Raw genomic sequence first — 24,563 nt, forward strand, 5'->3', positions numbered from 1 at the left:
ATCATTCTGCTGGGTTATTGCTCTCGCGCATCTTTAGCTGAAATTTTGTAGCAGTGTTTTGGTTCTGGATGTTGACTATATGATCTTAGTGTTCTTAGTTTTGTATCCGAGTCAATCGTCTTAAGCTTGTGTTTCCTCAAGCAAGAGTGAGGAGGCACCGAGGAGGCTGTTTTGACAACTTGAACTGATACTTTCCTCCTGTTACGCAATACGGCAATCTCACCGAGACTCGCCTCTTGTAGGGCAGATTTTAAATGAGAATATTTTGTGTTCAGGATTCTTCAAAGATGTGGGAATCGGTTAAACTGTTCTTCACTGCGGACTTCGAGCGCATTCAATTGCGCAATGACATTTTTGCGCATTAGTTCACTAATTCCGCAGTCTCAGTGAAAACTTTTAAGAAAAAATTTCCATGGCACATTACAGCGCAACACAACACACAACCTGTGAGCCTGATAATGATTTTCAACAACAATGGCATCGTTTTTGAATCTTAATTGCTGATCCATTTGAGACCTCATTAATTAACAAGCGGCCTTCCCATCAACACAAGTCCCCGGAGAGTTCTTATAATATGCTTAGAAGCGGTCAATCTACATGAAGATGATGATATTACAAAACCACCGGATGATAAATGAATATGCATTGTGGAGTTTGCTTATACAAATTACATTTTCTCTTTCCCAGCAATGATGTTTAGGTGAAAAGAAGCATTAATTCTGTCAATTTTCTTAGAATGGAATGAATTCATGGAAGGCCTTGAAAGGTCTTGATATTTGAACCTCTGTGGTTAACATCTTGCCCTTCAATACTAATCTGGAAACTGCATCTTCCTTCCTGATCCATCTGACTAGCTGTTTTGCAACTCCTCAAGAACGCACAGCTCACGATGGTATCGATGACAATGATGATCGAGTACAAGTAGGCGATGAAGATCCCTTCCAGAGCCGTGGAAGGACTCGAACTTCTAGCCGCGTAATAAGCTCTTACCACTCGGAACTGGAACAAGGCTTCAACTGCTGCAAGGGCCAGATTGATGGGAAGAGCCAGTGCCAGTGCTGTTGCTGTTCTTCCCCTGATCAGAATCCCGGCCTTGAGAAACGCAAGATAGCCACCCAATTTGTCCATCCCCGATGAGACGAGCGCCAAGTTGCAAACTATGAGGGCATTGGCAAGGACTATGGAGTAGAGCACAGCGCCTGTGGCAGACAAGAAGAGGAGAGAGCCGGGGGAGGAGTAGCCGTAAGCCTGGAGGCAGTTGAAGGCAATAAACAACACAGAGAAGCATGCTGCATTTGCAGAGAGGATGATGAAGAAGTTGCAAACTTGGGTGAGAAGGATGTGATTGTAGGTGGAGATGAAAGAAGCAAAAGAAGGGAGAACAGTCGGTTTGTGGCGACAGAGAGCCTGGATTATGGAGGCCTTGGCCAGGAGGAGGAAAGAGAGGGTGAAAGGGAGCACAAGAATGGAGGAAGTGATGGTTTGTGAGAGCTTGATGTTGAGAATGGAGAAGAATTCAGATGACGGCGGGAACCCGGCAGCCTGGAAGAGCGATCGAAGGCGATGGTAAACTGTTGGCAGAAGAGCTGAGAAGGGGAGAAGAGCTTGTGAGAGGAGGACTGCTGCTGAGAAGGGAAAGGCTAGGAGGGTTGGAACTGTGGTGAAATAGTGGTAATTCTGAAGGAAAGTGTGGATTGATCTTCTCAGTATCTTGCCTGTTCTCTCCATTGGGATTGATGGGTATTCTTCCATTGAGTGTAGAGATGAAGATGATATATGGGAATCTCGCAAAAAAAATGGGCTGCTTATGAAAAGAGAAGAGGTACGTAGTATAGAAGACATTGATGTTTCCTCCGTTAATTTCTGATCATCTTCACCTCTCTCCCTCTCTCTCTCTCTGGTAGTTTGGACAGATCTAGGAAGTTGGCGTTTGAGGAAAATAGATTGGCCAACAACTAGAACTAACTACTGCAGATGTGGAGTTGTTTTAGCTTTGTTTTCGCCAATTTGCTTGTTTTTTTGGAAGGAGCTCTTGTTTCTTTGGAATCTCCAAACTCCTTTCTTAGTTGGCTTAAACTGGCTGGTATTCCAAAAAGGAAACATTTTTTTTTAGGTTAAAGTAAAAGCAACTATGTATTATATACAACTTCATATTCAATTTCATAACTTCCTAACCTTTTTATTATTACGTTTAAGTTATGATTAATTGTGATAAAAAAATATTAAATATAAATATCAATCCTTGTAAAATAAGGAATCTTATTGATGATGCAATGGTTTTTTTTTTTTTTAACTTTTGAAGGTGACTTTGAATATACTCTTGCTGCAATCACCCCAATCGTTCTATCTATAATTGTTAACTCTTAGCCCTACCCCTTACAGAAGATCTAAGAAAGTGGGAACAGTGCATTTTCCCTGTGAAATTCTTTTCCTGTTTAAACAATGCCTGAAGCCACTCCTTTTTAGAACAAAAAGCAACTTGCTTCTGAAAATTTCTGTTGCTTCATATACAGCAAAAAGTGGACAGTTCTTAACTTGCAAGAAACATTAATCCTTTAATGTGGGAAATAATAATTATAGTACCCACAACTCATAGATCATTAATTCTGATGAGATTATTCAGTCATTCAATCTTCCAAACAATAGCGTTTATATTAATAAGTGCATCTAATTTACATTACACCCGAAATATAATAATAACATATTTTTATTGTCAAACAAATGAACTTAGAAGCAAAGAATAATAAACTATAATGGGTTGGTGCTATCATTTGACCTAAGATTGAATAGATTAATTAGGTATCTCTCTCTCTCTCTCTCTCTCTCACACACACACACACACACAGATATATATATATATGTATGTGCTTGTGTGTGTTGTTTGGGTTGGAAGGAACATAAGAGCAGGTCAATTGCATCTCTTGGTAATGGGTCGGTATATTTGGTGACTTTCTAACTACTTAATAATTCAAGTTCAACTATAATTCTAAAGCAAGAATGAGAGGCTCAATCATTTAAAATCATATTTTCATAGAATTGCTTTAAACTTTTAATGATATATTTTAAAGTACACATAATTGTATGCTTGTTAAATTGTTTTTTATTGACAATGCCAGGGACTAAGAGTTGTAGAGCAGTAGAGGGTTGGATTTTTGGGCTTTTTAGTAACGGGCCAAAGCCCAATGTTCTTGCTGGTGTTTGATTTCATCTATTGGGTAGCCCAAATTCAACTGCAGAAACTATAATTAGACTGCTCTTGGGCTTAAGTCATTAGTGGCCCAGTAAACTGTGATGGTTGTCTAGTTGTCTTTGATAATTTCCATTGGAACCAGTCCACGAGATGTGTGGTTTTAATTGTAGTGATAAATACAAAAACTTAGCTAAATTTGTCGTAATAATATTATTTACTTTTATAGAAAGATAATTTTTATCTTGATTTAGATCTAATTCAGGTTTAAAATTGAACTAGATTTGATTAAAATTTGAATTCGGCCCAAGACTGGATAAGTTTTGTCTGGTCTTTCATCCAATAATTTAAAAAAATTATGTTTAGTTTGGTATGGTCTTGATCCTAATTTTGGATTAAAAATTGAATAAATTACTATATACATACGTATATATGTAACATTGGTTAGTAATATATATTGTGATATTGTTGTATGTATTCTCATATCTAGGGAAGAGCAAATGTTCGATTTTCAACCTAATTTTTGTTTTTAATTTTAATTTTGATCCAGATTGATTGAACAGCTGTACACATCCCAGCAGGTAAGGATTAATTAACATTGACAAAATTACTAGTCAAAGAAAGATCATTTAAAGGGTTTAAGTTTTAGATAGTTGACTTTTTTGACACATAAAACCCCTCAAATGAATGAATAGTACTACCTATTATAGTTGACTTTTTGATACATAAAACCCCTGACCCTTGACCCTGTAATGATAACCCCTCAAAGTTTCTTGGACATGCAATTTTTTCAACACTTTCTATTTGTTTTCTATGAAAAAATAGATTTATGTGAAATTAAAAATAGGTTAGCTTTATGTATGAACAATAAATTGAATGAAAAGTGAGTATTATAGCAAATCTCGTATATGCTAATGTAATTATCCTTTAATTTTATTAGGTAAGATAATGAAAACATTTATTTTTTACTAAATTACTTAATTTAATTTGAGAATAGCACATTAGAAATTAATATATTTTTTATATAAAAAAAATAAAAAACGGCGAAACCAAAACGGTCCAAACCGTTGGCGGACAAAATGAGGAGGAATCTCCTGGGCCGGCAGTTTGGCTCCGCCCGCCCATTGTAAGCCGAACTGGCCGTCGTTCTATGCACATGGAGGAGGAGTCCAAGACACTTACGCTTCAGTTGCTCGACGATCACCAGGTCTCTCTCTCTCTCTCTCTCTATTTACACACACACACACACAAACACAAACACAAACACAAAAGTTCATCTGGTATGCAGCATTTGTATGCACGTTGTTGGGATTCTGTATGGTTGTCTCAGATTGAGTGTTTCATCGGCTGTTCTTGAGTATCACTATGTGTTGTTTCGCCGTCTAGTAAATTTAGGGTTTCACAGAATTTTTGATCGTTTTAAGTGTTGGCCCTGTTGTTAATCTATGGCTCGGCTTGCTTCTGGTTTACAGCTTTGGGGAATTACGAAGGCGGTGATTACGGTTTCTAATTTGTTAAGTACGAGCGGGGTTGACCTCATTTATTTAGGGTTTTTCTTATTTTTATTTTTTTTTATAAAGGTCGTCATCAGACACTACTTGAGCACACTTCCAGTGAAGGCCTCAATGAAATGACCGGTATAAGTTGGAAGCTATAGTTGTTCAACATTTCAAATACCTAGAAATATTTGTTTAGATAATCTAGTGCCTTTTGGTGGAGACCGTGATTGAGTGTTCCTTTAGTCTTGCTATAAGATGGTTGGTTGACTTTAGCCAACAACTTCTTGTGGGAAGGGGATTCATTCTTACAATCAGATTTGTCTCAAAGAAAGATCAGAACATAGTCAATACATGATACATCCTCTCAGACAATAGGCCAATGTTTTTGAAAGCGTGAGGTGATGCCACTGGACTGAGCACCTAATCTCACTTATGGAAAGAGATAGGTGGCTGCAAGTAGTATAAAGGAGATCAATGAGTAGAAAAGAGATGACAGCTACCACTTTTTAAAAAAAAAACTTTGTACTTTTTTGGTGGTTTGAGTGTTAGGATTTTCTACTTTATATGAAGATCTTTATAGAAAGAATTAGTGAATTCTGCAGCCACTGATATAGAACACGACAGAATGCACCGAGTGCATCTGCTGAGGAGGGAGTTTTACATTTTTGCCCTCTTCTCTTTCTTTTTTAAAAGACTCAGTTTGGCTTGTGGGAGGGAATACTCCATTAGCAAGCTGCTGGTTCAAATCTAACAACAAGTGTTTTGTTAGTTTTTTTCTTAGAATAATGAGCCATTTTTCATCTATTAACCAAGGAAGCACATAGCACGTGGAAGTGAAGCTTATTTTGCTTTCAGGGGGAAACGACATGTAAAAAAGAACTCCAAGAAAACATATGGATGTTAGCTATTGGAGAAGCAAGCTGGAAAAAAACAAAAGTTGAGAATTACATGGTTAACAGAGAGATATAAGAAAACAAAGTTCTTCTGTTAAGTAGTGAATGCATTTATCCATATATTAAAAATAGGAGTCCATTATTACTATCCCAATCTTCTGCGACAATCTTTTGTTTTTGCCCTTATATATTTATTTAAATTCCATCTGGATCCCACATCCCTTCTCTCTCCTTCTCCCTCTCTCTCTCTCTCTATATATATATATATATTATGTTGGCAATATAATCACTTTTTTAGATGGACCCATTATCTGTTCATGTATTCACCTGTATATGCATGAAGATAGATTTTTTTTCCTTAGATATCAATAACTAAGACATGGTTCCACTGTGCCTCTAAAGTAGCATATAGTATTTGCTCCCCGTAATACTTCCACACAAAAAAAAAAAAAAAAATCCAACTGAGGCAGCAATGGCTCATCCAGCTGTCTCCCAATCATCATCACCCATCACAAGTGTACCATCCCAAGTTAGGGTTGGTTGCATGACATTGATAATGTCATTTGATTTCTCAAAGTCACTTCGACAATACAAATCCATGTAAAAGAATAATGTGGCAAAATTTTACCCTGGGTGTCCTTCCTGACACAACCCTCTTGCGAGGGAATGATGAGATAATGTTCCAATACCATTCGTTTTCATGTGAAGAAGTTATATGAGATGACAGTGAATGAAAATAATTGATATGGTTGTGTTCCACCACATAAATGATATTGTGAAACCGATCTATACAATATAGAAAGCTAACTCCTAATATGGTGCAAAAATTCTCGATAAACCCACAAGGCACCTAAAGTGAAATATCGCATCTGTCTTCATTCCTGATTACACCTCCTTGTAGCAAAAAAAGATAACACCTCCATGTAAACTAAATTATCCTAGTGAGCAATCAAGTTCTTGGACCAGCACAAATCAGCAAGTGATGAATTTGATATAAGTTTTCCTTTTCAGATCAATATCTACCTGATATGCCTATTCATAAATTCTTTGCTCTTCTTTCATGACAGTAATATGGATCGACCACAAGGCAGAGACAGCAGCGGGGATATGCTTCTACAGAATTATAGGTTTGGGAAAACTCTTGGGCATGGTTCATTTGGCAGAGTGAAAGTTGCAGAGCATCTATTGACTGGGAGCAAAGTTGCTATTAAAATCCTTAACCGTCGAAGAATGAAGAGTCGTAACAAGAGTAGTGAGGAGGAAAAAGGTAGTGCTTGAATTACTTTTTATCCATATCCTTGTTCTATAGCACCATTTTTGCGGAAAATCCAGCAACAACCAATGTTAATTTTGTCTGAATGATTCCTTTTCTTTATATACTTTGTTTTTGACCTTTTCTGTTATGGGAAGATGAAAATTGGAGAGTTTGAGAACATTTTCTTGATTTTATGCAGTGAGAAGAGAAACTAAAATATGTCGGTTATTTGTACATCCACATATTATACGACTGTATGAAGTGATAGAGACCCAGGCAGAAATTTATGTGGTTATGGAGTATGTAAAGTCTGGAGAGCTATTTGACTACATTGTAGAGAAGGGTAAATTACAGGAGGATGAAGCTAGAAAATTTTTTCAACAGGTAAAAACCTATGTTTCCTTTTTTGTTATCTTTACTCTTTTCTTTCCTTTGTTATATGAGGATTTTCCATACTGGATCTGTTATCAGCTCGGTATTAATATTGTTATGTTTTTTTTTTTTTCTCTTGAAGATCATTTCTGGGGTGGAATACTGCCATAGAAACATGGTAGTTCATAGAGATCTCAAGCCTGAGAACCTGCTTGTAGATGCCAGAGGCAATGTGAAGATAGCTGATTTTGGCTTGAGCAATGTTATGCGGGATGGCCATTTTCTGAAGACAAGCTGTGGAAGCCCTAATTATGCTGCTCCAGAGGTTTAAATTAATGCTTTCTGTCATCTACAATGGTTTATTCTAGGATTATAAGTTAGTTATTCCATACTAAGCAAAGCTAGTGGTTGGATTTATGTATAATCACATGAACTTTTGTACAGGTTGTTTCAGGAAATCTATATGCTGGACCTGAGGTAGATGTTTGGAGTTGTGGTGTTATCTTGTATGCTCTTCTTTGCGGCACCCTTCCTTTTGATGATGAAAATATTCCCAACCTCTTCAAGAAAATAAGGGTACTGTTTATGTTATAATTATGATTTGAGCTAAACTATAATTTGGATTGCTGTATATGTGGTTAAGTTGTGTATCTTGGGGAAACTTGTGTTTACTGTATATGTGGTTATCTCATCAAGATGAAACTTCTGTTTGATTTTCTTTAACCTATAGCTAGTCAAAGTTTAATTACTAACAACAACAACATCAAACCTTAATCCCATTATGTGGGGTTGACTTTATTTCCTATAAGACCCTTATAACTCATCATTTATAAGATTCTCCCACTAAGTTTTTCTTGGCCTTTATCTCTCGTTCTAGAGATTCATCCATTCCCATCTACTTTTATAGGAATCTCTATTGGTCTTCTTCTCGCATGACTAAACCATCTTATCATATTTCACACATCTTATTTTCAATAGGAACTGCACAGACTTTATTACAAATAATCTCATTTCTAATTTTATCTTTTTTTGCATAGCCACACATCTATTGTAACATCCTTATCTCTGTCACGTTTACATTTTGTGGTACTCTACTACCCAACATTATATGCCATACAACATAGATGGTCTTATAGTCTTATATAATTCTTCCTTTTAGCTTTAATGTAATCTATCACCTAAGACAACAGTTTCATTTTTCCATTTTAACCACCCTCCCTTAATTCTACAGTAACATCTTTATTAATCTCCCCGTCTTTTTGGATGATTGATCCAAAATATCTGAATTGAACTCTTTCTGGGATGACTCAATCTTTAGGTTCTACTATAACGTCATCCACACTTGTATTGTTACTAAACTTACATTTCATAAATTTGATTTTCAATCTTCTTAAGATAAAACCTCTAGATTCTAAAGTGTCCCTCAATATTCCATGTATAACATTCATGCTTTTTTTTTGTCTCATCCACCCAAGCAATGCAATTTGCAAATAGCATACACCAAGACACCTCTTTGAATATTTGAGTGAGTACATACATTACTAGGAAAGCGATAAGGCTTAATGCAAATCTGTATTCCAATCATAACTGGAGAAGACTCAATATCTCCTCCACATTTTCTTACACGTATTTCTACTCCATAATACATCTTTAATAACTTGTATATAAGCAATTTGGGCTCCTTTCTTCTCTAAGACGCTCTAGAAGGTTTCTCTAGGAACTTTATTATAAGCTTTTTCTGAATCTATAAACTCTATATTTAAATCTTTTTAATCATTCATCTACTTTATATTTTATTATGCAGAGTGGGATTTACACTCTTCCTAGTCATTTATCACTAGGAGCAAGGGATATAATTCCAAGGATGCTTGTGGTTGACCCTATGAAGCGAATAACCATTCCGCAAATCCGACAGCATTTTTGGTTTAAAACTGGTCTTCCTTGCTACTTAGCTGTTCAGCCACCAGACCCAGTGCTTGTTATCAAAAGGGTATGCTTATGGCTATTCATTTGTTAGCTAATGTTATTGAGACATTAGAATGTGTCATAGCTGAGAACCATTTGCTGCTTACGTGAGAATGGCTGTAACAATACACTTTTGTAATATGCTATATACTAGGAAATAATTGAAATAAAATTTAAAATTTTAGGAAAATTTGTGATGACAGGACAAATTTAGAATGGCATTGATATGACAAATTATTGTAGACTATTTCAATTAAATTTCATTAAGAAAACTTGTGATAAATTTGGAATGGAAGGATAACAACAAAATATTGAAAAATCATTTAAGTTTTTACAGTTCAAATTGGCTCTTGACATCTTTTTAGATATAGATGGGAAACTCCTGTGGAAATCTTTCTTAGTCATTGTAGACATTGAACCAACCTAAAATTTGAATACTGAACAAATCATGAAAGATAATTGCATAACCTACCAAGTGGTATGGGTGGGAGGGATAAAAGATCTAGATTGGGAATCTTATTATAAGATTTAGATGACCAGAAAAGACAGTTCAGTGTAAATGTTAATGACATTCATGCATGTGATCAAGATAGAGATCCATACAGCAAGACATAGAAATTAGATATTTTGTGTAATACCTGACCCTTTTTTGTAATATTAGGTGGTCTTAATGAAATACACAATTGAGGTCAAATTGATATTGAATGAGGATAGTTGAAGTCATTTGGATGACTATTCATGTTTTGGAAGACTTTTGGGAGAAAATTTGAGGTTTAAATAAATTTACCAAAAAAATGCGGTTTTGGGTGTTTCCATAAGTGGCAGGTTTGGTTTTGCCAAAATAGCAAGTGACAAAATCTTTCTGTACGAGTCCAGGAGGAGCAAAGTAAGGCCAGTGGATTAAGTTTGACAAAGTAAAAGTGAAGGAACCAGAACCATAATTGAAATGTCAATGGCTGGACCCCAGGAGCAAAAGGGTCATTTTGGACCCAAAACAAGGAAAGCTACCCAATTGGTTGGATTTTGGGAATGAGAATTGGACAGGCACTTGGTTTATGACTTAATTGGACGCCTGTATCTAGTAGGCTCAAGTTGAGTACTAAAGGGTAATTGGTAACTTGCACTGTTCTCTGTGTCACTGTCAACGCCTAAGAGGCCCAAAAGTCTAGATAGGTCAAACGAGGGATTTTCACAAAGGAACTAGAGGAATGGCAAATTGGCTTGACATTATGAATTTTAAAAACAAGAATGGACAAATTTGAACTTGGGAAGACACCTGAAAAGGAAACCCTAATTGGGTGCCACAACATGAATTCTGACTTTGGAGCTAAAATTTCCCTCTCAAATGTTCTTCAAACAAATGCCAAATTTGACGAGCAATATCCTGGTACAAAAAGAGAGGTACATGATTAGTTTGAGTTTTGGAAACTATCAAAATATGTGCTTGGGCACACATCACGAGACCAATTCATGACAAAATTGGGAAATTTATACTGAAATAGCCCAATTAGGGTAAAAACACCCTAAACACATTATCTTTAATGGATAAGAAATACAGAAAACTACTAAACTGGTGTTTTTTTGGTAAGTAAGATTATACCATTAGGGACCTAGTAGGAGAGCAACTGAGGCTCATCTGACTGATTGATTTCCAAGGGAAGAGTGCCAAAAGTACAAAGTACTTTTTTCCATTTTAGTGAAAGCTGATTGATTTCCTCTTTTAGCTGTAGGCTTCCTTCCTAGGGGCTGCAAATGTTGGGTTTAAATGGAAGAGGTAATTAATGTGGAAATGGAAGTGTTTGATAAATATTCCATATACAACAAATTGAAAATAAAACCTCATAGCCATATTAGCGTAAAATGCTAAGGGACCCTTTGTATGGCTGACCATGGCATGTGAGAATTGTGAGATTTATTCTCTTGCATATTATAATGGCGTCCACACTTGGGAGAATTAATTGGAAAGGGAAATTTGAATATCAACCCTTGGATTGAAAATCAAAGGCTAAGATCTTGTCTCCAAGTTGATGATACATTCATGTAGGTTTGTAAATATTCTTTAATTGGGTTAATTTTATATTGGAGAAATGATTTATTGAATTGAGTTGGCATCTTTAGAACTCTTAGATGAACAAAGATCTAATGACCATGATCTTTTGAGGACATGTAGCGAACAATATATAAAGGAGACTTAAGCTAGTGGTGGCTATATTCTTTGAGCTACACATGAGGCTTGGGAGGAGTGCTTCTAAGTATTAAAAGAGTGTTTTATGGATGAGGTTAGGAAGATCCACAACCTTCAAGTACTGTAAGGCAGAGTTGGTCTTTGGTTTTTTGAGGCCTAGGGCAAATTTTTTCAAGTGTGACCTTTTATACAAATTAAATAAAAAAATAAAAATTATCAACTAATTAATTTTATTAAAATTATAAGAATTTATAAAAAATAAGGAAGAATAATTTGGGGCCTCATTAAAACTTTGTTTGGGGAAAATCCAATGGGACAAAACCCCAAACGAAGGAAAAAGAGTACCCTGCATTGTAAATATTGCATTAAAAAACGAAAACTATATATTTGAGTCTACATGCTTCCTCTCGAATCTCCGTAAGCATTTATTGATTTGATCAATCTTCCTTTCATCTAAGGTTGTCAAAAAATATCTGAAAATCGGTGAACCGGACCAAATCGGACCGAACCGTGCCTTTTGAATTGGTTCTATGGTTCAATGGTTAGGTTCTAGTTCTAAAAAATTAAGAACCTATATATTTGGTTTGGTTATTGATTTTTTTTTTTTCAAACCATGGTTCGAACTGAACTGGAACCAATATTATACTTATATATATATTATAATTTTTTGGGTAAATATATATATATACATATGCATAAATAGTATCACTTCTTAGGAAACTAGTGAGATTCATGAACTCTTTTATTTCTAGGCTTTTATGCGCTATTGCTATACTAAATGGTCGATGTAATTTCATTTGATGAGAGTCTATGAATTATTTTGTTCTATTTTTACTTCAAGACCTGAAGCATTAATGAAGTTATGGGTTTATTTTAATTAACAAATTTGTTTGTAATTTTATATTTTGCAAAAATGTTTAGAAGCTCAATGTTAATTGGATAGAATCGAAATCGAACCGAAACTTGTCTAGTGTGACGGATTGATCATGGTTTGGTTTTATATATGTAATGGTTCGATTATGGTTCTTATTTTTTCGGAACCGTTAAAAATAATTCGGTTACTGGATTTTTATAGAACCGGATCAATCCGAACTGTTGACACCCCAACTTTCATCCTCCACAATTAATCGAAACAAAAACAATCATCACATGTACCAACAAAATAAAAATAGCAATGAAATCTTCTTTTGACAGGGTACAAGCGGCAACTTCTTTTGTTAATTTTTTTTTAATTTATTATACACATATATACTAATATACATATGTTTAAAAAAAAATTTGGTCCCCCCTCAGCTGTGGGCCCTAGGTTGTAGCCCTAGCCCATGGTCGGCTCTATTGTAAGGATTTGAGGTAAGGGGACTTTTATTGTTAACAATTTTTTTTTTTTTTTTCTCTATGCATGCGTGAGACTATGATGATGTGTTAACTTGAGACATGGCTATGAAAGTATGCTTTTATACATATTTTTTGGAAGAGAAAGTTTGCCTTAGGATGTTTTTTGTAAGAGGAAATACCCTTTGAGATTGGAAGACTAAGAAGGTGTTATAGGCCTTATGTGGCATATTGGCATGGGGTCTTGCAAAGTTGAGTGATCCAGAAGGGCCTAGAAATGGTGTTAATCAAGATGTGGAAACTCTTCCCTCAATATTTGCAAATGATCTTTGTTGCATGATGAGCATGCCATGTGATTTCAAAAATGGATCAAGATATGCTTTTTAGTAAAAAGCTCATGTATTGCATGCTTGAAAACCCTTATTAAGTTTTAATACTCACTCAGATATTCAATATGTTTAGATAACGATGCTAACACCTCAAAAGGAAAAGCAAAGGCCTAGGAATGGAGTAACCTTTTTCATTTAATGATCTTGTTCAATAATATTGTGGACTGTTATAATCTTGGCATGTGATCCCTTAAGGGAAAGATGATGTTTATGTTTCCTTGTGGATTAATGGATGTTTAGCTTACTGTTATGGCTTGGCTCTATATCGATGCTATGATCATATCTGATATTTTAAAGCAGGTACATTAAGTATGGTGTGCGATGAATATGAGAAATGACACATCTCAAGGAAAAAAGCGCACCATACCAATTTATGTGGTTTAAATAAGATTTATTTGAATGTAAAAGGTTGGAGTATCCCTAAAAATGCCACCAGAGTGATTTAGTTTGCAAAAGATCCATAACATATTGAGTGATTTAAGAATGAAACAGGATACAATAAATGGATTTTGGGTGAAAACTGTCCACAAAACAGGGAAAATGGTCCACAGATGTCTTGAAACGTCAACAGTTTGTAGACTGTCAGCAGACGGTGGCTAAAATGGAAGAAACTGAGAGCCAGCATTATGCTGATTAACAGTTTGTCTCAATCTGTCAAATGCCAATTAAAACTTGTCTACAGTCTTGGGGTAATGCTCAACATTTTGGTCCCAAGAAGGGTCCTAAATGGTGTAATCAAAAGCCAAGACAGACAACCATATTGAATTGTTAACCTCCATCTCATCTAAAAGCTCAAGTTCTTAGACAAAGGCTTAACTTTAACTTTTTTATATTATTATGTTTTGCTCTTGACAAGAATTATTTAATGTTCTTGTTTTCATGATCGAATGAACTGAATTTGCTTTGATGCAGATTGACGAGGATGTTATTCAAGAAGTGGTTAGAATGGGATTTGAGAAGCAACATGTAGTTGAATGTCTTCGAAACAGAATACAAAATGATGTATCCCTCTTTGGTTCTTATATGATTCACACTTTAGTTTCTATTTCCATTATTCTTGTCATACTTACTACAGTTTATTTCAGGCAACTGTTGCATATTACTTGCTATCTGACAACCAGTCCCCTGTTCCCAGTGGCTATCTAGGAGATCAATTTCAGGAGCCTATTGTGCGTATTTCTCTTCTTTTTGTAGAAATCATTGTTTCTGGGTTTTGTTCCTATTTGTTAGAATTTACACAGATGGACTGCTTCTTACGGTGCAATCTTTCCTTCAGAGGCTGATATTGTTTTCTTGATTTGTTTCTTATTTACTTTGTTTCCTTTTACTGCTGCTCTGATTTATTTCCTGTATTCTTATTATTTTATTTATTTCCTTCTATTACTAGTGGATTGTATCTTGTTCAATCTTTCCTTATTGTAGATATTTCCTAAGGTTGTTTAGGCATCTTTCTCTTCTTGGAAGACTGCCTAACTTAGAATTGTAGGCTTGTATATACATTTCATATTCTGTAACTTATGTATGAATTAATTAAGATTGGATTTTTTAGTTCTTTGATTCTTTCTTTCAACATGGTATCAGAGCTATAGTCTGATCCAATCCATTTTTCCGATTGCTTGAAATCAAAATTCTTTGATTCAAGATCATCCTTTCTCGGTTATTTGGAATCGATTTGTCCGTTATCCTTCCCTTCAAATCTCTGAAGCCATGAGTTTAAACCAATGAATCTGGAAATACCAACGAAGGTACGAATGAGGTTACCCTTTTTGGAAACTTCGGTAGCGGTGGAGTTGTTGGCGGAGAATTACAGCAGATACAAGCTTCGTTTAGGCTAATTGGCAAGAATTATCTCAAGTGGTCCCAGCTGGTCAAGACTTTCCTTAAAGGCAAGGGAAAGCTGAGCCATTTACTTGGCACTAGACCAAAGGAGGATGATCCATCATATGCCGTGTGGGACGAAGAGGACTCACTGATCATGTCTTGGCTCTAGAACTCAATGATTCCAAATATTAGTGACACAGTGATGTTTCTCACTACGACTAAAGAGATCTGGGACACAGTGAGGATGACTTATTCCAAGGTAAACGATGTCGCCCAAACCTACGAAATCAGAACCAAAGTAATAGCCACCAAACAAGGGACTCGGTCTATAATCGAGTATGCAAGTTTATTGCAAACCTTGTGGCTAGAGTTGGATCATTATCAGGGTATCCAAATGAAGTGTAGTGAAGATGCTGCCATTTAGAAGAAGTGTGTGGAAAGAGAGAGGATGTATGACTTCCTTGCAGGCCTTAATGCAGAATATGATGCGGTGAGAGTCCAGATTCTTGGTAAGTCTGAGTTTCCATCTTTAAATGAAGCAATTTTGATTGTTAGGGCTGAGGAAAGTAGAAGAGGAGTAATGCTTTAAGTGCAACATATGGAAAACTCAGCCTTATTATCCCTAAAAGGTGGTTTCGGTCTAGAGAAATTTACTAGGGTGGAAAGAGGAGGAACAAATTTCACTAAGATAAAAAATAAGGACAAACTATGGTGTACCTTTTGCAAAAAGCCCAGACACACAATTGATAGGTGTTGGAAACTTCATGGTAAACCAGAAAAAGGGGGACAATCAAAGGGGCAGGCTTATGTAGCAAATGGTAAAACTAGTGTAGAGAATGAGCCTACAAAACAGGTCAATTCGGTGGAGCTGTTGAGGAAGGAGGAGATAGAAAAGTTAAGAAGCCTGCTAGATTCCATTGAGAAGGGATCAGGTGCAAATACTAGTGCTTCTAACTTAGCCTTCACAGGTATATCTTCTACCTCATATGACACCATCCTCTACAAAATTTTGACCTATAACCATGTCCTAGTACCAAGAAAATTATGCTAGTCGATGGATCCTTAACAACCGTGACAGGTCAAGGAGATATTCTCATTGACAGAAACCTAATCCTAAGAGATGTCTTTCATGTCCCTAATCTTTGTACCAATCTAGTTTCTATCCAAAAAGTGACCTATGATTCTAACTGTCGTGCCATCTTCTATCTGTCCTTTTGTGAATTTCAAGAAAAGGAATTGAGGAAGATGATTGGGTGTGCTAGGGTAAAGGATGGTCTCTATCATCTTGAAGATTTAAGTGAAAAAAGTAATGGGGGATAGTTTCCAGTTTCATTTTTAGCTCAATCCAATAAAGATGTAATTTGGCTGCATTATTTTTGTTTAGGGCATCCAGCTTTCAAAGTTCTTCATGATATGTATCCCTCTTTAGTCCCAAATTTATCTGGCGCCAAATGGTTTGTGGTATTTGTTGATGACTGCACACGAGTGATTTGGCTTTATCTCTTGAAGTCTAAGTTCAAAGTGTGCACTATATTTCCCAGTTTTTGTAAAATGATCAAGACTCAATTTGGAACTAAAATCAAAAGGATAAGAAGTGATAATGCTAAGAATTTCTTCAACCAAATTTTGTCTAGATTTTTACAAAAACAGGGTATAATTCATGAGTCATCATCATGTGTGTATACCCCTCAGCAGAATGGGGTAGCTGAGAGGAAAAATGGGCATCTTCTACCTGTTATTAGGTCTTTACTTTTCCACAATAATGTGCCTTGACAACAACTTATTTGATTAATAGGCTTCCCTCTAGAAGTGATGTGCTCGAAATACAAAAGAAATACTAGCACCCCTATTTTGATAAGAAAGTTTGCCACAAATAAGAAAATACTAGTTTTGATTTGCCACATTCTAAGATAGAAGGAAGAGTGATAAGAATCAAGTAAATTCGCCACTAAACAAATGAATTGCTTAGATAAGAATTAGGATAAAAATGCTCTTGCACCTTTTTCATAAAAATGTTCATGCCAAAACATTACAAGATCACACACATAAAGTAAAACATCATCATGCCATTTTTGACAAAGGGAATCATGATTGCCTCTTTTGACAAAATGGAGCTAATGATGATAAAAGATAAACCAAAAGCATAAAGAAAAATATCATGATGTCACTTTTGACAAATGAAGTCATGATGATAAAACACAATAATACATAAAGACAAAACACTCTCAAACATAAATGACAAATGAAGGGTGACATCATCCATGACATCAGTTATAAGACTTGGGCTTGTTGGAAAGACTTGGGCATGGCAGATGGGTTGATTGCTTGGGCTTGATCAAGGAGTGCCTAGGTTGCATTCTGGTCATGGGCTTCTAAGGAAACAAGCAATGTGATTAATTTGGGCTTTAACTCCTTCACTTTAAATTCTAATTCTTCCAAATGGGCTAGAGTCTTCCCAATAAATAACTCAACTTCCTTTTGAAATTCTTTAACCTTTGAACGAGTAATCGGCCCAAGACTTACATGCTCTTGGATAACCCTTGCCTTTGTTTCTTTACTGTTCACATCAAGAAGTCTCCACTCAAACAGTACTATTCAACTTCTTTCTAAATTTTTCCCAGACTCTAAATTGTCCAATGGAATCAGTCCTAAAGTGTTTGGTTGTGTGGTTTTTGTTCATAATCATTCACCTCAAAGAAGTAAGTTAGATCCTAGAGCATTTAAATGTATTTTTGTTGGGTATTCCTTAACCCAAAAGGGTTATAAATGCTTTCATCCACCATCCAAACAGTTTTTTGTTTCAACCAGTGTTCTAAAAGACGTTAGGCGCTAGTCGAGCGGCAAACTGGCGCCTAACGCCTAGGTCGCCTAGGCGGCACCTAGAAAATTTAATTTTTTTATTTTTTTTCTTAATATATTCTCTCTCTCCTCCTTGGGCAAATTTTAGCGCTCTCTCTCTCTCTCTCTTTTACTCCCTCACCCCACCCCCACACCCCCCGTCCCCCAAATTTCAACACACTCTCTCTCTCTCAAACCTGCCTCCTTCGATCATAGCAATGGTCACCTGCCTCTTTCGATCACATCGCTGCCCCCTGTTCGTTGTGTTACCACAGGTAAGCCCGAAGGCTATTTCCGTCCCTGTCAAGCGGTGGCAGAGGCAACGGCGACAACGAGATCTGATAGAGCTGACGACAACTCTGCAATAGACAATCGGTGGCGGTGTGTGTGAGAGAGAAGGGGAATTCGACGAGAGAGAAGGGGTAACGGGTAAGGGGAAACAAAAACCCTAATAAATTTATACTAAATCGATTTACGTGGCCCAGGCACTTCATGCGGCCTAGGCGGCCGATTAGGCCATAATCGGCCAGGCGATTCACGCGGCTAGGCGTCCACCTTGGCCGCCTAAGCGCTGCCCGACACCGATTAGCCGGGCCGACGCCTAAGAGGGCCGATTTGGCCACAATCGCGAAGGCCAGTGGCCGTGTTTTAGTTCACTGGTTTCAGCCGATATTAGCTTCATGGAGGACAAACCATACTTTGATAAAACTTATCCTAAGGGGGAGACCAATTTTCTTGAGGAATCCAACAAAGAGATATTTTTTCCTCCTCTCTGTGAATCTTTCCCTAATGTTGTCTCCTCCCAACCAAAACATATCTTAAAGGATTCTTTAGAAATGGTTCACGAGGAAACTGACCTACCATATACAAGTTCTGTAATATCCCGAGAGCCCAGAGAAGTTAATATATATTGAGGATAGTGTAAGGAAGGAAATAACACCAGCTGGATACTTTTTGGGCTGAATGTTGGCAAGAAACTCCGGGGTTGCGTGCTTGAGTTAGGAAAGTTCAAGGATGGGTGACCCCATGGGAAGTTCGTATAGACTCATCAGGGTAAGTTGTTCCGGTCTTTTCCATCGCTCGATGTGAGATGTTACAGGTGGTATCAGAGCTGACCCTCGAGCCTCTAAGCGCGGTGGTGGGGCAAACCTCAGCGAGAATGTTGAGTCCCTAAGGGGGGGTGCCTGTAGGCACCTTAGGCGAATCCCACATCGGCCATGCAAATGGGGGAAAAAGATCTGGGACCAGTTGTAAGGTCGTATGATGAGGACGTCATGTGCTTAAAGGGGGGAGAATGTAATACCCCGAGAGCTTAGAGAAGTTAATATATATCGATGATAGTGTAAGGAAAGAAATAACACCAGCTGGATACCTTTTGGGCTGAATGTTGGCAGGGAACTCCGGGGTTAAGCGTGCTTGAGTTGGGAAAGCTCAAGGATGGGCGACCCCCTGGAAGGTTCGCGTAGGCTCATCAGGATAAGTTGTTTCGGTCTTTCCTATCGTTTGATGCGGGATGTTACAAGTTCTCTTAAGGTCTATACAAGAAGAAAGAATATGGTTCAGAACCCTATGCAGGTAGAATCATCTACTCTAAATTCCGATTCTTGTGAAAATCATTCTAACCCTACTTCATCTTCTGTTCTGCCCACTTTGTCACCTAAATCAGTTGCCTTTGAACCTCACATTGACCCCTCTACTCAAGCTAAATATGAACCTTATGACTTGGACATCCCTATTGCTCTCAAAAAGGGAACCCGCACTTGCAGTAAACACCATCTTCATTTGTTCATGATCTATTCCCATTTATCTCCTGCTCATAAGGTATTTTTGACCAATCTTCATTCTATTCCAATTCCAAAGATCGTGTCTTAAGCATTAGATAATGAGTGTTGGAAGGATGCCATGATGGTTGAGATGGCAACACTTGAGAGAAGAACAATACTTGGGAATTGGTTAAACTACCCAAAGGGAAGAAGCCGATAGGCTGCAAGTGGGTGTTTACTGTTAAATACAAGTCTGATGGGACCCTAGAAAGGTACAAGACTAGGCTGGTGGTTAAGGGATATACCCAAACATATGGGGTAGACTACTTAGACACTTTTGCTCCAATAGGCTAAGATGAACACAGTCCGAATATTACTATCCTTAACGGTTATGTATGACTGGCCATTGTTTCAATTTGATGTTAAAAATGTTTTTTTACATGAGGAGTTGGAGGAAGAAATTTATATGGATATCTCACCTGGGTTTGGAGTGCAAACAGGAGATGAGAGTGTTGTATGCTAGCTAAAAAAGGCCCTCTATGGACTGAAACAGTCCCTTCGAGCCTGGTTTGGGAGGTTCGCTCAAGTTATGCTTGGATTAGGTTATAAGCAAAGTCAAGGTGACCATACCTTGTTTATACATCATTCAATTGTAGGAAAAATAACAGTATTGTTGGTATATGTTGATAATATTATCGTTATCGGGAATGACAAGGCTGGGATAGAACATTTGAGAGGCTGTTTGACAAGAGAATTTGAGATCAAAGAATTGGGAAAGTTAAAATACTTTCTCAGTATAGAAGTAGCTTGGTCCAAGGATGGAATATTTATTTCCCAGCATAAATATATTCTAGATCTTTTGACTGAAACAGGTATGCTTGGCAGCAGGGCCGTTGAGACTCCCATAGAATCGAATCACAAAGTTGGGGCAGAATGTGAGTCAGGGGCAGTAGATAGGGGATCCTATCAGCGTTTGGTTGGGAGACTTATTTATTTATCTCACACTAGGCTAGATGTAGCCTATGCTGTGAGTGTTGCAAACCAGTTTATGCATGATCCTAGGGAAAATCATCTCAAGACAGTGCATAGAATCCTCCATTATCTTAAAGGGTCTTTTGGTAAGGGTGTTTTGTTTAAAAGAACTCATGATCTATCACTAGAGATATTTACCGATGCAGATTATGATGGCTCCCTCATAAATAGAAGGTCCATCTCAGGCTATTGTACATTCTTTGGTGGAAATTTAATTACTTGGAAAAGCAAAAAACAAAATGTTGTGACTAGATCAAGTGCTGAAGCTGAGTTCCAGTCTATGGCATTAGGCATTTGCGAGCTTCTTTGGTTGACCATTATCCTAACAGATTTGAAAGTTCAATGGACTGTGCCTAGCCTATATTGTGACAACAAGTCGGCTATAAACATAGCTCACAACCTGGTTTAGCATGATAGAACCAAGCATGTTGAGGTTGATCGGCATTTTATCAAAGAGAAGCTTGACAGTGGCTTAATATGCACTCCTTTTGTTCCTACCAATGGGCAGCTAGCAGATGTCCTTACTAAGAGTTTATCGGGACCTATTTTTCACAAGATACTAAGCAAGATGGGAATGTGTGATATCTACTTCCCATCTTGGGGGAGAGTGTTAGAATTTACATAGATGGACTGCTTCTTATGGTGCAATCTTTCCTTCAGAGGCTGATATTGTTTTCTTGATTTGTTTCTTATTTACTTTGTTTCCTTTTACTGCTGCTCTGATTTGTTTCCTGTATTCTTGTTATTTTATTTATTTCCTTCTATTACTACTGTATTCTGTAACCTATGTATGAATTAATTAAGATTGGATTTTTCAGTTCTTTGATTCTTTCTTTCAACACTATTTATTCCTTTTCTAATGTAAACTTGTTTGCATGAAGTCTCATGTTCATAGGACCATATATGAGATCCTACTCTATACATTAACAATCTGTAGCTTCTTAAAACTTTAGCATGAGATACTTTTACAACTAACTGTTATACTCTGTTGGCAATTTTCAATCAAGAGCCATGTTATGTCCAGTGCATCTGTTTTAGGAGGCAATCTCAAGCAAATAGGATAAATACTTGGAAAAAAATCCTACTTTGTTTTGAAGCAATATCTAGAAGCTTTACCTTCCCTTGCTGAGAATCTCTTTTCATTTCATCTTTGTGTTCTGTAAATCTTGCTTCTATGTTGACATGAATGGTGCTTTTGAGCACTTCTTCTGGTTATATCTTTTGGCTTCAACACATGAATGGTGCTTTTGAGACTTCCAGTTTAAGCAGAACATCCATTGATATCCCAACCTGCAGATGTGGCTTAAATGCTTAATAGAAACCGCTTTATATTATATATTGTGTATAAATATCATTCTAGAACTGGAGGCCTTACCTTTGATATTTGTTCACGTACATATTTTCAGGAGTATGGTCCTGTTGGCATGCACCCGAATGGTACCTTAAATGTTCCAGATGGGCACCAATTTCCTCAAGATTTGAGGCCCCAGTTGATGAGTGAGACAAAATGGGTTATTGGGCTGCAGGTTTGAATTACTAGTTCATATACCAACAGAAATTAATCCTTTTCAGTAACAACTCTTCTTTCCCCATGAACCATATGTTTTGTAATGTTTCTTGGGTCTCTAAAAATGCAATAGTCTATGGGCCTGTTATTATCCTGCTGGATAACTGTTAATAGTAATTGAATACAAAAGGAAAAAGAAAATATGGAAAGTGCATTTCAACTTCTTTTCATGATGCACAAATTAGCAAAAGTAGAAACAAGATTTTCTAGTGTAGCTTAAAAGCTCCCCAAGAAGTGTCATCCATTTCACTAACAACTCTCCTCACTAACACAATTAAGAGGAAAACAAGAAGCTGGCCCATATTGTGACAGCCCGTCTCCTGGGCTTCCTGGGCCTGTGTATATCATTGATTTCCTCTTCATAATTTCTGGAATAAAAAATAAAAAAACTGAATGTTGCTGATCTAGTCAGCAACCAATTATTGTACCAGCCAGGTTCTTTCAACTGATCTTTGTAACCTCTTATAATTGTTGCTGATCTAATTTCTTTTACTTTTTGTCAGTCTGCGGCACATCCACGGGAGATAATGACACAGATTCTCTTGGCTCTGCAAAAACTGAATGTGCGTTGGAAAACAATTGGCCCCTATAACATGAAGTGTCTATGGTATCATGGTTCTCATAATCCCAAAGGGATGAGTAGCAGTCATGGACAGGATAATCATTGTGTCAACAATGAATCTCTCACCATTTGTAATGATTATAATGCTCAAAGCATGGTGAAATTTGAAATACAGGTATTTGTTCCTCTTGTTCCTTACCATGCAGGCATTGTCTTGGAACTAGAAGAGGAGATGCTCTTGCATTTGACCTTGAAGTATGGCTTTTAATCACCAAACTCTTGAATGGCATGTGGGGATGATGTAGACTGGCTAAATTATTTTGCTTTGATGGCTGCCTGTTTCTGTAGTAGGTCTCATATGACAATACATTTTAGAACATTTAATTTGAAACCTGCATTTCTTTTTTTATTCTGGAAGGCTCAAATCATGGACATCTAAATAGGATTTGATGATTCTAATTCATCTTACGATCGGGTCCTTGAAATTTACATGCCATGTTGGGACTTTTTAGATTTTTAAGCTGCTTCAATTCAAGGATCCATATTCAAATCTTGGTCAAAAGGTATTGAATGCTGTGGGTGGATAGTTAGACCCCTTAGAATGATGTCTTGGCATTGTCATGACAAATTTAAGCAAATAGGAGTGTGCATTCCCTTGACATTTCTAGTTTCCAAGTGAATTTCATATGGGGTTGCAGTGGTTGCTGATTACTACAGAAAAGAATTAGTGCGTATTAAAGGATTAGGAACCTCCTAAGCTATTCTTTATCTCTGGGACATAGGAAATTATTAAAATCTTATGCATTTTCTTTAAATTCCAATGACTAAAGGATCTCCTATTTATCTGGAATGCACGCCATACTGGTTTCACTGTGTGGAGGAGCAAAATTAACCCCATATCAAACCTTCACATCCCTAATCTGTTATGCTTGATAGATTTGTAATTTCATAATGTTGACGCCTTTTCAATTGTGTTGGTGGAAAGTTGATAAATGGGAAAGAATTCGTTTTGCAGTACTTAGTTTCAATGATTAAACTGATGAGGAATTAGGATTATTTTGAATGTTTGATATTAGGAGATTTAGAATTTAGATTTGTCATATGTTGTTTAGGTTTTAGGTTGTTACCTTTTGGTTCAGTTTTATCATTAAGTTAATTATATTATAGTTAGGATTAGATTTTGGCTATAAATAGACATGTATTTAGAAAATTCATGCCTTTGATACTTAATACAAGTGATTATTTCCCCCCCCCCCCCTCCCCCCCCTCTCTCTCTCTCTCTCTCTCTCTCGCGTGCGCTCGCGCACACACATACACACAGCTTGTGCCTTTTCTTCTTCTTATTTTTTCCGCTTTCTTTCCTATCTGTCATATTTTCAGGCCATCCTGCATCATAAACTGCTGATGCTGAAATTTTCTCTATTGATTTATATTTTTTCCAGCTATACAAGACTGAAGCAGATAAGTATCTGCTTGATCTGCAGAGAATACAGGGCCCAGCGTTCTTCTTCCTGGATCTGTGTGCTCATTTCCTCATGCAGCTTGGGGTTCTTAACTGAAGGCCTTGGCATAACGGACCGGAACTTTGTTGTTTGTTTATAAGTATCTTTTTTGCAGAGTTTTGACCGTCCCCTTTGCCCTTGTAGTAGTTCGAATAATGACCAAGTTAACTTGCTCTTATTACTTGAGCATTATTACAGGTTGATGTTTGAGTTGTAGAGCTAGTGCCCAAGCGGCAGGTCTCTGTTGTTTGAAATAGATCCTGTGTAATTGTTGGAATCATCCAAATTAGCCAATGTTTATAGTTAACTATTTAATTCTATAAGTTTATAGTTAAGTAGCTTCTTGGTTTGTCTTCTTCTATTTCAGGTTGTTGTCCTAATCTCACTGGCCTTTATATATC

At 36.9% G+C, this 24,563-nt stretch overlaps 2 protein-coding genes across 3 annotated transcripts; one reads left to right on the plus strand and one right to left on the minus strand.

Moving 5' to 3' along the window:
* Positions 1-747: 747 nt before the first annotated feature.
* Positions 748-1,752, minus strand: LOC127793133 (uncharacterized). The gene has a single exon (XM_052323915.1). The coding sequence runs from the start codon at positions 1,750-1,752 to the stop codon at positions 748-750; it is 1,005 nt and encodes a 334-aa protein (XP_052179875.1).
* A 2,478-nt stretch (positions 1,753-4,230) lies between these two features.
* LOC127793201 (SNF1-related protein kinase catalytic subunit alpha KIN10-like) lies at positions 4,231-24,503 on the plus strand. 2 transcript variants are annotated; one of them, XM_052324000.1, is made up of 11 exons: positions 4,231-4,394; positions 6,647-6,846; positions 7,034-7,218; positions 7,349-7,531; positions 7,651-7,782; positions 9,011-9,196; positions 13,990-14,079; positions 14,163-14,246; positions 21,938-22,057; positions 22,602-22,835; positions 24,103-24,503. In XM_052324000.1, exons 2-11 carry the CDS (start codon positions 6,651-6,653, stop codon positions 24,217-24,219), a joined length of 1,527 nt encoding a protein of 508 aa, XP_052179960.1. In that variant the 5' UTR covers positions 4,231-4,394; positions 6,647-6,650; the 3' UTR covers positions 24,220-24,503. The 2 variants fall into 2 exon arrangements, with proteins under 2 accessions (XP_052179960.1, XP_052179961.1); XM_052324001.1 differs by lacking the exon at positions 9,011-9,196.
* Positions 24,504-24,563: the final 60 nt, after the last annotated feature.

The sequence above is a fragment of the Diospyros lotus genome, unplaced genomic scaffold, assembly GCF_014633365.1.
Source record: "Diospyros lotus cultivar Yz01 unplaced genomic scaffold, ASM1463336v1 superscaf1, whole genome shotgun sequence".
Classification (NCBI taxonomy): domain Eukaryota; kingdom Viridiplantae; phylum Streptophyta; class Magnoliopsida; order Ericales; family Ebenaceae; genus Diospyros; species Diospyros lotus.

Coding starts and splice junctions, on each gene's coding strand:
- LOC127793133 (XM_052323915.1), bottom strand. CDS start 1,752: ATGGAAGAATACCCATCAATCCCAATGGAGAGAACAGGCAAGATACTG.
- LOC127793201 (XM_052324000.1), top strand. CDS start 6,651: ATGGATCGACCACAAGGCAGAGACAGCAGCGGGGATATGCTTCTACAG. Junction 7,783..9,010: donor ACCTCTTCAAGAAAATAAGG/GTACTGTTTATG, acceptor TTTATTATGCAG/AGTGGGATTTACACTCTTCC. Junction 9,197..13,989: donor CAGTGCTTGTTATCAAAAGG/GTATGCTTATGG, acceptor GCTTTGATGCAG/ATTGACGAGGATGTTATTCA.